This window comes from Neopelma chrysocephalum, unplaced genomic scaffold, assembly GCF_003984885.1.
Source record: "Neopelma chrysocephalum unplaced genomic scaffold, ASM398488v2 Primary Assembly neopelma1_201, whole genome shotgun sequence".
NCBI lineage: Eukaryota > Metazoa > Chordata > Aves > Passeriformes > Pipridae > Neopelma > Neopelma chrysocephalum.
The window spans coordinates 322,380-336,296 of NW_020897863.1; the positions used below are offsets into that span (position 1 = coordinate 322,380).

At 52.1% G+C, this 13,917-nt stretch overlaps 1 protein-coding gene across 2 annotated transcripts in view; it reads right to left on the bottom strand.

Moving 5' to 3' along the window:
• Nucleotides 1-765: 765 nt before the first annotated feature.
• The window catches only part of SCAMP4 (secretory carrier membrane protein 4), a 17,303-nt gene continuing 4,151 nt past the window's right edge, over nt 766-13,917 (bottom strand). For both annotated transcript variants that reach the window (XM_027703065.1, XM_027703064.1), the window contains 5 exons: nt 12,863-12,991; nt 8,991-9,147; nt 6,086-6,187; nt 4,627-4,744; nt 766-3,657 (listed from right to left, as the gene is read on the bottom strand). In XM_027703065.1, the coding sequence (XP_027558866.1) occupies nt 3,481-3,657; nt 4,627-4,744; nt 6,086-6,187; nt 8,991-9,147; nt 12,863-12,991 (683 nt within the window). In that variant the 3' untranslated portion in view covers nt 766-3,480. The remainder of the gene's footprint in view (nt 3,658-4,626; nt 4,745-6,085; nt 6,188-8,990; nt 9,148-12,862; nt 12,992-13,917) is intronic.

Genomic DNA, 13,917 nt, shown 5'->3' on the forward strand with positions numbered 1-13,917 from the left:
TGAGAGCCCCTTGCAGGGCCTAAAGGGGCTCCAGGAGAGCTGGAGAGACTCTGGGGACAAGGGATGGAGGGACAGGACAAGGGCAATGGCTTCCCACTGCCAGAGGGCAGGGTGAGATGGGATATTGGGCAGGAATTGTTGGCTGTGAGGATGGGGAGGCCCTGGCACAGGTTTCCCAGAGCAGCTGTGGCTGCCCCATCCCTGGGAGTGTCCAAGGCCAGGTTGGACGGGGCTTGGATCAACCTGGGCTAGTGGAAGGTGTCCCTGCCCATGGCAGGGGGTGGGATGAGATCAGATTTAAGATCCCTTCCAACCCAAACCATTCTGGGATTCTAATCTGGGGCAATAAATTCAGCCACGTGCTGAACAGACTCACCTTCACTGTCCAACAGCCCATTTACTCCAGGGATAAGAGTCTCCTCTGGGGCAATAAACTGGGGAAGGCAAACACCAGGACTGTGGAGAGGGCAGGAAAAACTCGACCCCAGTGCTTGGGAGATGGGACTTTCTCCCCACCACCCACCTCTTGCCAGAAAATGAGAATAATGGGCAGCAGCTTTGGTAAAAGCTGGTGGGGCCTTTTCTCTAAGAGCACAAACCACTCCCAGCAGTGCCCAGCACAGAGGATGAGCCTCATCCATCAACGTGCTCTCTCCCCGAAAAACAACATGCAGTGGGAGACTTTGGGAGGAAAAGGAGAGATTTTTGCCATTTCCCTGTGCCAGATAACTCTGGTTACCTAGGAACAGACACTTCCCCGATGCGGCCAGTTCTCCTCATCAAGCACAGGATGAGCATTTATTGTCTTGTGATCAGGAGAAAAACACAAACAGAACCCAGAGCTCCACGGGTGACACGAGACATCGCACACGGACACGGCCACGTGAGCCCGGCCGGGGCAGGAGCCAGGCCCGGCCTGCTGGGGTTAAGAACTCTTAGAAATCTATAATGTAAACATTTAAAAACATATAGAGGAGTCCAAAAAAAAAAAAACAAACCCAAAACAAACAAACAAAAGCCACAAAATAAGTTGTTCAGGCAGCGTGGGGGGGGTTTGACTTTCTGGAATTACGGTTTGTGGCATTGAGGGGGAGGGAGGGGGATGAGGTGGCAGATCCCACCTGGGGTTCACGGAGCTAATGGGGGGTGGTTTTGGTGTCCAGCTGCAGCCATTTCAGCTCCCAAGCACCCCCTCCCCTTGCACCAAGCACTGTCAGTGTGGCTGGGGGTGGGAGCTTAAACACAGCCCCCCCAGATTATCCATGTGGAGTCCCCAGCAACGCTTCTCCTCTTGGCTCCCTCGAAACCTCCGACCTGACACGCTAAAAAACGGCAGAAACCAATGGGTTTTGAAGAATTTTGGCAAGAGGCTGAAGATCGGGACCAAGGGGCGTGAGAGCCAGGACATGGTGCACCCAAGGGTGGCCAATGTCACCTTCAAGCCCATCAATCCCCCTCACCCCGTAGTGCATCCATCGTATTTCCAGGGAGTCAACGCCAGGCAGTTCTTGTATCACTCCGATGGCAAGCGACAAAGAACACTTAAAATTACACTTGACACAAGACAAAGGCACCTAAAAAGCTTCACAATGTGTTCTGGGAAGGAGGCTCCAAGCACTCGTGCTCCCAAGCACATCCCACACTCGCCAGGAAGAACCCCTGGTGCTGGGAGCACATTCCGTGTCCCAGAGCCTGGTCCTGCAGCGGGGGGTCAGTGCTGCTTGTAAACTGAAATTCAGGGAGGCTCTGCCCTCCAGTTTGGCCCTGGAAACATGGGTCATGCAGACTCCAGGCTGTGCTTCCCTCATTATTTACAGTGACACAGGACGAGTTAATGGGGAATTCCGCAGGGATGAGGGGAAGGGGATTCTCCTCCACGAACTATGATTCCGTTAGATAAGGCACATGTAGAGAAAATATTCAAAAGATCACTTGCAAATCTATTCCACCTTAGCTAGGACCACCTTCCTGTCCCTTTTCCAGGAGCTGGTTCTGATCTCCAGCTGCTCAGTGTGGCTTTGGAGTGACCCCACTGACAGCCTGCCAGGGCAGCAGGCTCTGGGGTGCCCAACCCCTCCCAGATCCCCCACACGGAGCACTCTGGATCATTGGCCAGAAATTTGAGAGCCAAAGGCTTGGGACACTCACTCCCTATAAAAATATTGGGCACTGACCTCCCAGTTTTGACAGGTTTGAAAAAAACATCACAGCAGGTTTTGAGGGGGGAGAGGAAACCGCAGCCTTTGCTGCCTGGATCACGACAGGACACAGGGAATTGGATGGCTCAGGCTCCAGGAGCCCTGATGTGCAGGCACAGAATGGAGATGAATGATGAGGCAGAGGCCAGGGAAAACAATCCCTCTCAAGAGCTTCATCCTCCCTCCAGCTGATCCTTGGAGAAAGGCAGGAATCTCCCTCTCCTGGAAGGGAAGTGCTGCAGACCAGGACTGCCCAGCTCACACTAACGAGCCCTCCCTGGTCCTCCCAGCCCCCCCTGTAATGTTTGGAGTCCAAGCCCATCAGCAGAAGGCAGAATTAAACCATTCATTGTATCAGAACCGCTTCCAAACCGCACCGGGGGCCCAGCACCGAGATCCAGAGTTATCCTCCATCCAGCTCTGCCTGGGAGCCCAGGGAAAGGGAGCCCAGGAAAAGGGAGCCCCAACAGGGCAAGGTGTGTCTGGTGGGGCATTTCTTGGGGCAGCACAAGGCCTGGCTGGAAGGTCCATGGTGGGGAGATCTCGTGCTGAGCCCTGCACTGGGGGCACATCCCCAGGGCCGGCTCGGGATTCCAGTGAGCAACCACCAACCTCATGAGATGAATCTGCACCTTTTGAAGCACAAAAATCCAGCAAAAAGCTTTGGCAGCAGGGAAGGCAGGACTTGGAGCATCACAGCAGTCTGAGCCAGGCAAAGGAGGACTCTCGTGGCCTTCCCATGGGAGCAGCTCCTGTTCCCGGCGGGGAGGGCAGGGGTTTCACAGATCCCCTCCGTGTCACTGGTACCAAATAATTTAAGTCTTGCATTTCCCTTAGAGTGAAAAATTCCACATTATTCATCCAGGAGAGTAAACACCAGTTGCTACTAAAGCTGTGATTGCTGGGGGTGCTGTGCATTCCAGGGAAGCTGAGCAGGAGCAGCTGTGGTTAGTGCTGCTGTTGGGGGAAGTTGAGCCTTTTTCGGGGATGGTCAGGAGAGGATTCCCTCGAGGAAGGGCAGTTGTTGAAGGGTTTGTTCCTCAGTCTGCAACGAGGCAAATACTGGTAGCTCAAGGCAAACAAAAAGCTTTGTGCCACGGCCGTGCAGTGGAGGTGGGAAGGGCTGACAGGATCTTCCACAGGGACCAGGAGACAAGAACCAAAAAGGTCCCAAAAAGGTGACTGGGGTGCCTGGGGGAGGGAATGCAAATGATCTTTTCCAATGACAAGAATTAAAAGACCAAAAAGGAGAGAATCCAGGCAGTTTGCAGCTGCTGCTGCTTTAAGGCCATTGGTTTCCTGGGGGGTAGTTGGGCACTGTGGGATACTCTGGCAGGCTGTTCCCAGAAAAATTGCTGTACTGGGCCTCCCTGCTGGGGGGGTTCCTCCAGGCGCCGCTGTTCCACTCGTCCTGAGCCTTCTGGAAGCTTCCACCACCCCCTCGGTAGATTTTATGTACCTGATGGATGGAAGGGAGAACAGGAGGAGTCACCACCAGGAGCCCTCAGCTCTGCAGAGCTGCAGCCACCTGGATCGAGGATTTGTTCCTCTCTCTGTCAAGAGCTGGATTTCTGAGGAACAAAAGCACTAAAAATGCAGTAATACAGTGAACAGAGGTGGAAATAAATGGTATTAACACCAGACTTGGACCCATTTCAGCCACATGCCCAAGACTGAGGTGAGGGATCCTTCAGCAAGGCAGCCAGAGGGCTGAAACCTCTCCAACACTGACACAGCTGCTTCCACAGGGCTTCTGTCTTCTCCCCTTCTCTTCCATCTGCCAAAGCTCTCCAGCCAGTCCTACCTCCAAATCCTTCTTTCTGCAGAGGACCACTTCCCACCCTGCCACCCAGTCCCCACTGCAGGGGGAAATTTCGGAATCGTCAAGGTTGGAAAAGACCTTTAAGATCACGAAGTCCAACCATGAACCCCACACCAACACCAGACCATGTCCCCAGGGGCCACATCCACACGTTGTGTGAACACCTCCAGGGATGGTGACCCCACCACTGCCCTGGGCAGCCTGTGCCAGTGCTTTACAACCTTTTCCATGGAAAAAGTGTTCTTAATAGCCAATCTAAACCTCCCCATTTCTCGCAGCTTCACGTTGCTTCACATGAAGCTTGTGCTGAGGGACATAAAAGTGACATCGCCACACGACACGGTGACAATGCCCAGCCTGAGCTGTCCTGTGCTGCCTGGATTTGTCTCCTGGGAACTTTAAGAGACACCAGCTGACTACACTGAACAGCCTTTCAAAGCAGTGGTGGCTGCTGAGGTCACGACACAAAAGGCAGATAACCCAAGTCAGAGACAGATCTGAAGAGCCACAGAATCCCAGGATGGTTTGGGCTGGGAGACACCGTAAAGCCCATCCCATTCCACCCCCCTGCCGTGGGCAAGGACACCTCCCCCAGGAAGAACCCACCCTTAGGATGCAGATGAGCATGGCCACGGCCGACAGGGTGAACATGATGGCAGGGAACAGCATGAACACGGCGGCGGCCACGCTGGTGCTGAAGAAGGTGATGGCTGCCAACCACCCGCTGCAGGAGACACAGAGAGAGAGGCACTGTCATTAGAACTCCCTTTTTAAAGTGTCCTTGTTACCAGAGAAACTGTCTGCTCCATTATAAGGGTGGGGAGGCCCTGGCAGAGGTTTCCCAGAGGAGCTGTGGCTGCCCCACCCCTGGAAGTGTGCAAGGCCAGGCTGGATCAAAGGAGCAACCTGGGATAGTGGAAGGTGGAAGGTGTCCCTGCCCATGGCAGGGGGTGGGATGAGATGAGCTCTAAGGCCCCTACCAACCCAAACCATTCTGGGGTTCATAGCCCAGAAACTACAAGGCAGCTCTAAAGCTCTTGAAAATGAAAAGAGCCACAAGGAAAATGGACAGAACGAAAAGCTTGGGGAAACCAAGCTCTTAACAAGGCCAGCACCCCTTGCTGATCCAGCCTCAGAGCTTTAAGGGGCAGCCAGCTGCATGGAGTTTGGGGACAGAAGGTCTATTGCCAAGGTGCTTTTGGTTATGCACCCAGAGATCAGAACTGGCATCAGGGAACACCAGGGTCCTCTGATTTACACTCCACCTCCATTCCTTTGATGGCAATAGCCAGGTAGGGCATAACAGCTATGATAGCAAAGTGTTCCAGGGTGTGCTGGGCCTTTGCATGACTTGTCCCTTCAGCAGGAATCGCCCTCAAGCTTCCACAGAAAGTTAAAATGCCAAACAAATACACCAAGGCTGCCAGAGCTCCAGGAGTGTTTGGATGATCCTGTCAGGCCCATGGTGTGACTCCTGGGGATGGGCCTGTGCAGGGCTGAGGGTCGGACTGATGATCCTTGAGGATCCCTTCCAGCTCAGCAAATTCTGGGATTCAGTGAAACAATTATAACATAACCAGGGACAGACACCAACACGCTCCCATTTATCTTAGAACTCTCACAATACTTCTCCACAGGCCAACAGTGAGTCATCCCCCCCTGCTCACCGGGCACTGCCAACACCGAGGGCAAGGCTGAGCCTGGTTAAACGGTGAAAGAAATGGGCACTGAGGGAAGGTGCTAGAAAGAACAAGCAGGTGAAGATCACAGAATCCCAGGATGGTTTGGGTTGGGAGGGACCTTAAAGATCCAGTCCCATGCCCTGCCACGGGCAGGGACACCTGGCACCAGACCAGGTTGCTCCAAGCCCCCTCCAACCCGGCCTTGACTTCTGCCACCACAGCGAAGAAACCCGAATTGTGCACCCCGAGGGCAGATATAACTGTGCACGAGGGAAAACTGAAAGCTTCTCCCACTCCACCCCGTACAGACTCCCACCAGCTTCTCAAAAAAGAAGGGGGAACAGCCCCAGGCTGAGTGTTTGCTGTCAGAGCATCCCACTTACCAGGCGCCCCATCCGGAGAAGCCGATCGCCTGCAGCACCGTCAGGACGAACTGCGCCCCGAAGATGAAGAAAAAGGCCATGAAGTTAAAGGAGCTGTCTGACCTGCAGAGGGACACACAGGAGGTCAGGGGGGCACTGGCACCTTGTGCTCCTTCACACTGGTGTCTGACCCCCCAACGTGGGATCCCTGTGCTTGGGAGGCTCCTCCTCTGCCCCAGGCAGGGAGAGCACACAGCTCCATGACTCAGCAGCACCCACTCCCTCCCCATAACCTGGCTCCTGAATTGCTCTGCCCCAGTAACTGCACTATGGTGATGCACAAGGAGAGACACCAGTCTCCTACAGAGTGTTTGAATCATTCTCTGACCAAACATCAGCCCAGCCTCACACTGCCCACCAGCTCAGCCACTGGCAAGGAGGCACACGGGGACCTGCCACTGGCAGGCAGAGCTTGTCCACACACTGAAAGGGATCCCTGAACATGAGAACTCCAGCTGGGAATGTCCCAGTGCCTGCCTGTCAGCGTGTTCACACGCCCACAGTTAATAATCCAGCACTGGGACACACTAAGAGGGAAAACAGCCATGAGAGAGGTGGGTGGTGCCCTGACAGCAGAGGCACAACTCCCATCTCTGCAGGCTCCCCATCCTCAGGATGTACAGGTGAGGTCCTGGAATTTATGCAGGTACAATAATTAGCATGAAAATGACCCCAGCAAGAGGCTGAGCAGGTGCACTCAAGGTCTCTGTCATGGGGGCACTTGGGAGCACAGCACGGCCCTGCCCAGGTCTGGGCTCTGCCACAGAACATCTCCATCCAGCTAAACCAGCCACGTCAGGCACATCTAAAACTCTTCAAACTACCATTTTTAATTATATAAATGGTTCCCACCCTCTCAGGAACTCAAAGTGCCAATGATTTTGTACAACGGATTCACACAAAGCAGATGATTATGAGGCAGCCTGGTGCAAAGGAGCTCCAACCACTGCCAGCTCCTGCTTAAACCCTGACAGTGTTTAAATGTTTATTATTTCAATTATTTTTATTATATTTATGTTTGTTAGTGCCATAATTCTAGCCCCTGATACCTAAGGAAGTGGGACCCCAAGCTCTGGATCCTGGCTGGTCTGAGACACGTGGAAAAGCCTCCAGCCAGACCCGTGCTGGTCCAGGCATCTGTCAGCTTCCAAATGGTGGCCACGGAGATGCTGTGGGAGTTTTGTCATCCTTGAGCATCCTCCCAGTCCTGCCCTTCAAATACCACCTCAGAGCACAGCCACGTGAAAGAAATGCTTTAAACAGGGCCTGCTCACAGTGGTGCCTGTCGGAATCCAATTAACAGGGATTAGGCTCGAGGCTGAGCCTTCAAACAAGACTCTTGCAACTCTGACTCGAAGGGGCTGGAAGAGTCTTCAGTTGAAAGGATCTGCAGGAATTAGTGAGGATACAGAGAAAAGGTGATTCCTCATCCAGCTTTCTGGTGCAGATTGGCTCCAGCTCTGTGCCAGGGCTCTGCAGTTAATTTAATCTGGGATGCGCTGGGATGACGAGGGTTTTAGGGCAGCATCCGTGCAGGACAGGGTGCCAGCACCTCCTCCAGAGCAGGAGGTTGCCCTGGCTCTGGAATCACTAGCTGTGATCCCACACCAGCACTGCAGTGATTTCCAGGCCTCTTCCCCAGCTGATGTCACAGTGGATGATCCCTGGGCTCCCCACTCTGTCCCGGGGGTGATTCCTTATTTAACTGTGCACAGAGTAACCTCGGGGACCTTCCAGCGTTCAGTTGCATAAACACGGACAAACAACATTAAAGAAATAATTAGAAACAGCCCTCGTGGAGCACAGGGGAGGGCAGTGGGGAGGAGTAATTTTTCCCAGACTTCAGAATGGAAATTCCTCTTCGAGCAGAGGCCCTTGGGCTTCTGAGCTGGGGATGGGGACAAAGCCCAGCCCCAGAGGGCAAAAGCTCAGAGCTGGGGTTTTCAGGTCATTTAGAACTTCCTTTTCCACCAGAAATAACCCTGTACTCCACGATAGAGTCACTGGTGATTCAAGCACTGCCCAGTGCTGCTGGCACACAAATCCAGAAGAGCATTTAAACAACTAATTTATGATGTGCCAAACAGACAGGACCCAGCTGCCACCTCCCATTTCCATCAGCTGCTTTTGCTGTTACCCAAACCAGCTCATCACAGAACCTGGTGAATAATCAAAATCCAGAGCATTCTACCAGAAAGAGCTTCACCTTCAGGGTGCAAACCCCTGACTGGGGGGTGGTGGTGACACCAGGCAGGTCCCTCCTGTCCCTGTGTCAGGCTGGAAGCTGCTCAGGCCCCTCACAGCTCTGCCAGGCATTACACATTAATGTCTGAGTGACGCCTCCTGTCCACAGCAAGCGTGAGCAAATGCAAATGATTATTAATTAAAGTGAAAATGTAGGATGGCTTTAAATATTTGTGGAGTTGCAGAAGGACTGGCTCCAGGGAACTGCTTTTATCTAAAAAGCAAAGCAGCCAAGCTCTCGAGCTGCTCAAGAAACCACAAGAGTTCTCAAAAACTAATAAGTTAATAGTCTTCCATCAAAATAAGCCTCAATGAAGCTCTACCAAATTAGTATGTATTTTAATGCTGTACTGAGCTGAGGGTGCAGCTAAGCTTGAGATATTTAAGTAAAACATGAATTTCACCCTCGTGGGAGTGGCTGCTCACCTCCAGCCCCGGGCGGGTGACCCTCAGTCCTACAAAAAGTAACCACATTCTTCTTCATTTTGAAAGTAAACAAGAAAAAAAATATATTAAATCTTTATCCCAGACACAGAGATCTCTCCAGGAGCACTTCCCAGCAACAACACAGGTCTCTCCCAGAGGGAACTGGAAGAGAACCCCCTGGAGGGCTCCTACTCACCGGAAGGCTTTGTAGGCAGGTCGGAACCAGCAGACGTAGCCACAGGGGCTGAAGAGCAGCAGCCACAGGATGGCCAGGCCAAAGTTGACCCCGTAGCCTCCCCCGATCCACCAGGCCAGGCAGGCAACGATGTTCACTGCCAGGGTGATGCAGTAAACTGGGGAGAGGGCAGAGGACAGAGCGTGGGGTGGGGCAGCTTCGTGACTTTGCAAAGAAAGGAAACAAAAAAACACGGCTGGAGCTGTGCCAGGGGGGTTGGGATGGATCTCAGGGAAAGGTTCTTCCCCCAGAGGGTGCTGGGGCACTGCCCAGGCTCCCCAGGGCAGTGGGCACGGCCCCAAGGCTGCCAGAGCTCCAGGAGCGTTTGGACAACGCTCTGAGGGACAGGGTGGGATTGTTGGGGTGTCCTGGGCAGGGCCAGGGGTTGGACTGGATGATCCTTGTGGATCCCTTCCAGCTCAGGGTATCCCAGGATTCTACGAAACCCCCTGTGCTCTAATGGGAAGGGCCCTTGGGGCAGTGGGAAGCTCAAGCCCAGCAATGCAGCAGCTCAGAGCGAGTCACAGGTTCCCGTGTGACCCCAGAGCACATCCAGCTCCAGGGGGATCCTGCAGCACGGGGATGAGGGACCTCTTTTGGGACCTGCCAAAGGATGGAGAGACAGCAGCAACCAGTGCAACCAGTGCAAGACTCAGGTCAGTATTATTATGACTTGGGAGCAAGGTCCAATTTCCATTTGTAGCCAACCCCCCTTTGTGACAGGAGCGGGGTGAACCCACACTGAGTGACTCTGCTCGCTGGGGCTGCCTCGGGAGCCACTTCAGAGCCAGCTCAGTGCCTTGCAGGCCCTGTCTCCGATTCCCTGGGCCTCTGAGGAATCCTGGAAGTCAGCCTGAGGCCTTGGAAGTGCTGCCTCGAGTGAGGGGATAAGCAAACTCCAATCAGGCTGAGAATATGGGACCATGGGGGTGCCTTAAAGGCCTTTTCACATCCCTGTTCCTGTCACTTGGATAAAAAGGAACAGTTGACAAAGGCCCCCAGAGCACAGCAGTGCTGCACTAAGTAGCTGTGCATGGAGTGATGCTGCTCCCCCTTTCCCTGGAGCTCACATCCCTGGAAAAGGGGGATGCTCCCCCCAGCTTTGGCAGGCTGGGCTCAGCCCCATGCCAGGGGCTCCCTGCTCTCCTCCCTGCAGCCCCCCAGGCTCTGCCAGTGTCCAAGAGAGCCTCAGCTCAGCTACAAGCTCCTGCTTTGGAAAACAGGGGGTAACTCCTAAAAACCTGTATAAATGAGCACAGAGGAAGGAGGAGGTGGAGGGTCCAAACAGCAAAGACCCTCCAGCACAGCTGGTGATGAGCTGACAGTGACACTTTGGACCTTGGCCTCAGCTCTTTGGGTAAAATTAAATCCCTGAATTTCTCTTCACCTGTCCTGCCTGTTCCTTGTTCCACTACACGCTGTGGCTCTGCAGCTCATCTGCACATCACTGGCCTGCTCCTTCTGGCTCTTCCCTTTCCTCCTCTTCACACAGCCTGGGGGGTCCTAAAACAGCTACAAGGTTTTATGGTCATCAAATAACACCGACAGCCCCGTGAGGAGAATGCAGTGTGGAAAGGAAAGCACCTGAACTCAGCTGCTGCTTCTGCCTCACACAGGGCCTGAGAGTTAAAATTAAACATTGCTTACTGCAAAGAGAAATCCCTCTGAGTGGCCAACAAGGCTTTATACACCCTGGTTTGGATGTGGTTTAATATTGGGGGGAAGAAAGAACATTATTTATTTAAATTAATTAATTTTAGGTATTTAAACTAACAGGCTTAAATATGGGTTTAACTCCCCATCCCTGGAAGTGTCCAAGGCCAGGCTGGATGGGACTTGGAACAACCTGGTCTAGTGGAAGCTGTCCCTGCCCAGGGCAGGGGGTGGAACTGGATGAGCTTAAAGGTCCCTCCCAACCCAAACCAGTCTGGGATTCTATGGAATTTCATTTATACAGCAATTAGCTGCACTTCTAATTCTTATTTTCAGAAGTCATTTATTCTCCAAAAGTTACATAATTTAAACAAACAAACCAACACCACCAAGCCAAGAGCACCTATAAAGTCTTAAGGAACTTTTAGTTGTTTACTTCAGTAAAGTTTTAATGCTCTCCCAGTGCCTCAGGTTGGAGTTTGTTCTCCAGCAGTGGGAGCTCTGGTCCAGGCTTCCCCAAACCCCCTCCACCTCAATCAAACCCTCACATCCAATTAAAACAACGAGCCCTCATCCTCCCAGCAACGACTTTTGTGCTGCTGCTTTATGAAACTGGCCTTTTTTTTCCTCGTTTACCACCTTCCCTGTGCGTGTCCCTCCCTCCAGCCCCTGCCAGAAAAAAACAAATCAGGGAGACCCCGAGGCTGCAGATGGAAATGTGAAACTCCTGGTGCAGATGGAGGTCTCCTGGCCGTGCCCAAATCCCTGGCACCCTTCCAGCCTGCCATTAACTCCACTGAGGGACTCTTTGTTCGGGGACAGGGGAGGACAAAAGAGGCTTTAGAGCCGCAGCATCGGCCCAGTGAGTCTGGAGGGACAAGCAGCTTCTTCAGGCAAGAGAATTACAGAGCTCATTGCAGCAGCTCCACATAACCAAAGAACAATGGAGCCACGGATTATGCCATTATTTATGCACACAAATCCCTCTCCTACACACATCCCGTGCATCTGGAATAAAAGCCACGGCACCGAGTGCAGGGCTGGCAGAAAACGAGCTTTCCTTGGGCGAGGAGGGTGAAAAGAGGATGAACAAGCATTTGGGGGAAAAAAGATAAGCGAGGCAAAGAGGGTTTTTTTTAATCTCCCAAAGCATTCCCTGTGGTTTCCAAGGCCTGCCACACCGATTCCATTCCTTGGAGAAGAATGGTCAATTTTTATTCCCAGTTTTTTTGAATGGCTGAGGCAAAGAACGGGAGTCCAGAGCCAGGAGCTCTGTTCCCATGGAATATCAGCCGGGATGGAGAGAGGATCAGCTCCCTGCTCCAGCAGGATGGGGAATGCCTGGGGGGCTGTGGAGAGCTAAGGCAGAGCCAGCACATGGCTAGAAGACCCTGCATCCATTGGGAAGGGAGATCTGTGGATGGCACAAGGGGAAGCCTGAGCCTTCCCAGAGTGAGTTTGGGAGCCAGGGAGCAGCAAAGGGGCCACGTTGATTTTCTTGCCTAAAATTCTCCCATTCATCTCACTTTAGGGGAACTGGGGACTTCCTTAAGGTGGATAATTTGGAGAGTTAAAAAAGGCTGGAGAGGGACTTTGGACAAGTCCCTGGGGGGACAGGACAGGGGGAATGGCTTCCCACTGCCAGAGGGCAGGGATAGATGGGATATTGGGAAGGAATTGTTGGCTGTGAGGGTGGTGAGGCCCTGGCACAGGTTGTCCAGAGCAGCTGTGGCTGCCCCATCCCTGGGAGTGTCCAAGGCCAGGTTGGATCAAAGGAGCAACCTGGGATAGTGGAAGGTGTCCCTGCCCACAGCAGGGGGTGGGATGAGATGAGCTTTAAGGTCCCTTCCAACCCAAACTGTTCCATGATTCCATGATCACTTGATATTAATAAAGACATCAAACGTATTTATTCTGCCTTTTCCCTCTTCAAATTCACTAACAGGCTCTTCTAGCACTGATACTCTCAAGACTCTTCAAAGATTCAAGGCACAGCAGCTCAAAGTTTAGGCGTGAAGTTATATCACAGTATTCAAGTTATATTACAGTATCCTAACAGGAATCTTTGCTCCTCACCAACTAATTCCAGTCAAAACTTCAAAGCACACCAGCCACTGGGATCTCTGGGGGTTTTATCCCACAGACACCTTTCCCCAGCACAGGTTTCTTGCTGAACTTACAGATCCAGACGTGGTAGATTCTCTTCACCAGGAACTGGTGGTCGATGGGAATTTCGTCGGCGAAATTCTGGTAGAAACAGGGTTTCAGGGGGATGAACTTGGGGAGTGGGGGGAAGTTGTTCACCTTTTCTGCAACACAGAACACAGAGGACGTTTATTTTGGGACATGCAAGGCTGAGAGAGGGGAATAGGAACAACCCAATAAGCACCACGTGGATTTAATGCCTTTACACAAAAGGTGCTGCAAGACAAAAAACTTAACTAGGATGAGGTTCCTCAGAAAAGGATGGAATGAGTTTTAAGGTCCCTTCCAACCCAAACTGTTCTGGGATTCCATGAGTCTGTGTCAGGGATGTTGTTTTTTTTTTAAGACTCACGATTTTCAATGAAAAAAGGGTATGTTCAATGTTTTTCCTGCAAGGGTAAAACCCAGGAGGAAAACAAAAAAAGCAAATTAGAAAAAAAAAGAAAAAGCTTTGCATTCAGAGACAATAAATCAGCAAGTGCTGCCAAAGGCACTGTGGTGAAGAAAACCCTACCTTGGGAAGAAATTATGTTTTAAAATCAAGTAATTAAATGCCCAAATCCTCTGCACTGAAGCTGCTGTCAGCTCCCAGATTTGTCTGTGTGTGCCTGGATGTTCCTGCATGTTTGGGAATGTTTGCTCTTGCCTTGCAGAGCTGATTAAAGTTTGCTTCCAGGGCATTGTGACTAATTGTCTCTCGTCTCCTTCAGCCCCAGTAAACAGAATTAAAAACAACCAGAGGAAGAGATGAGGAATGTCCCGGGAAAACCTCCAAATGGCACAGGAGATGAGAGGAAATGTCTGAACAAGAACTGTCAGCACAAGAGTTCCTTCTCTTCCCATTATCTCCATGGGAGAAGACAATTTGCAGGAGCAGCTCCTGAGCTTCGTTTGAAGGTCGGCAGGGAAGAGCCTAAAGCTTAAGCCAGGCTTTAGGAAGGAAGAGCCTAAAGCTTAAGCCAGGCTTTAGGAAGGAAGAGCCTAAAGCTTAAGCCAGGCTTTAGGAAGGAAGAGCCTAAAGCTTAAGCCA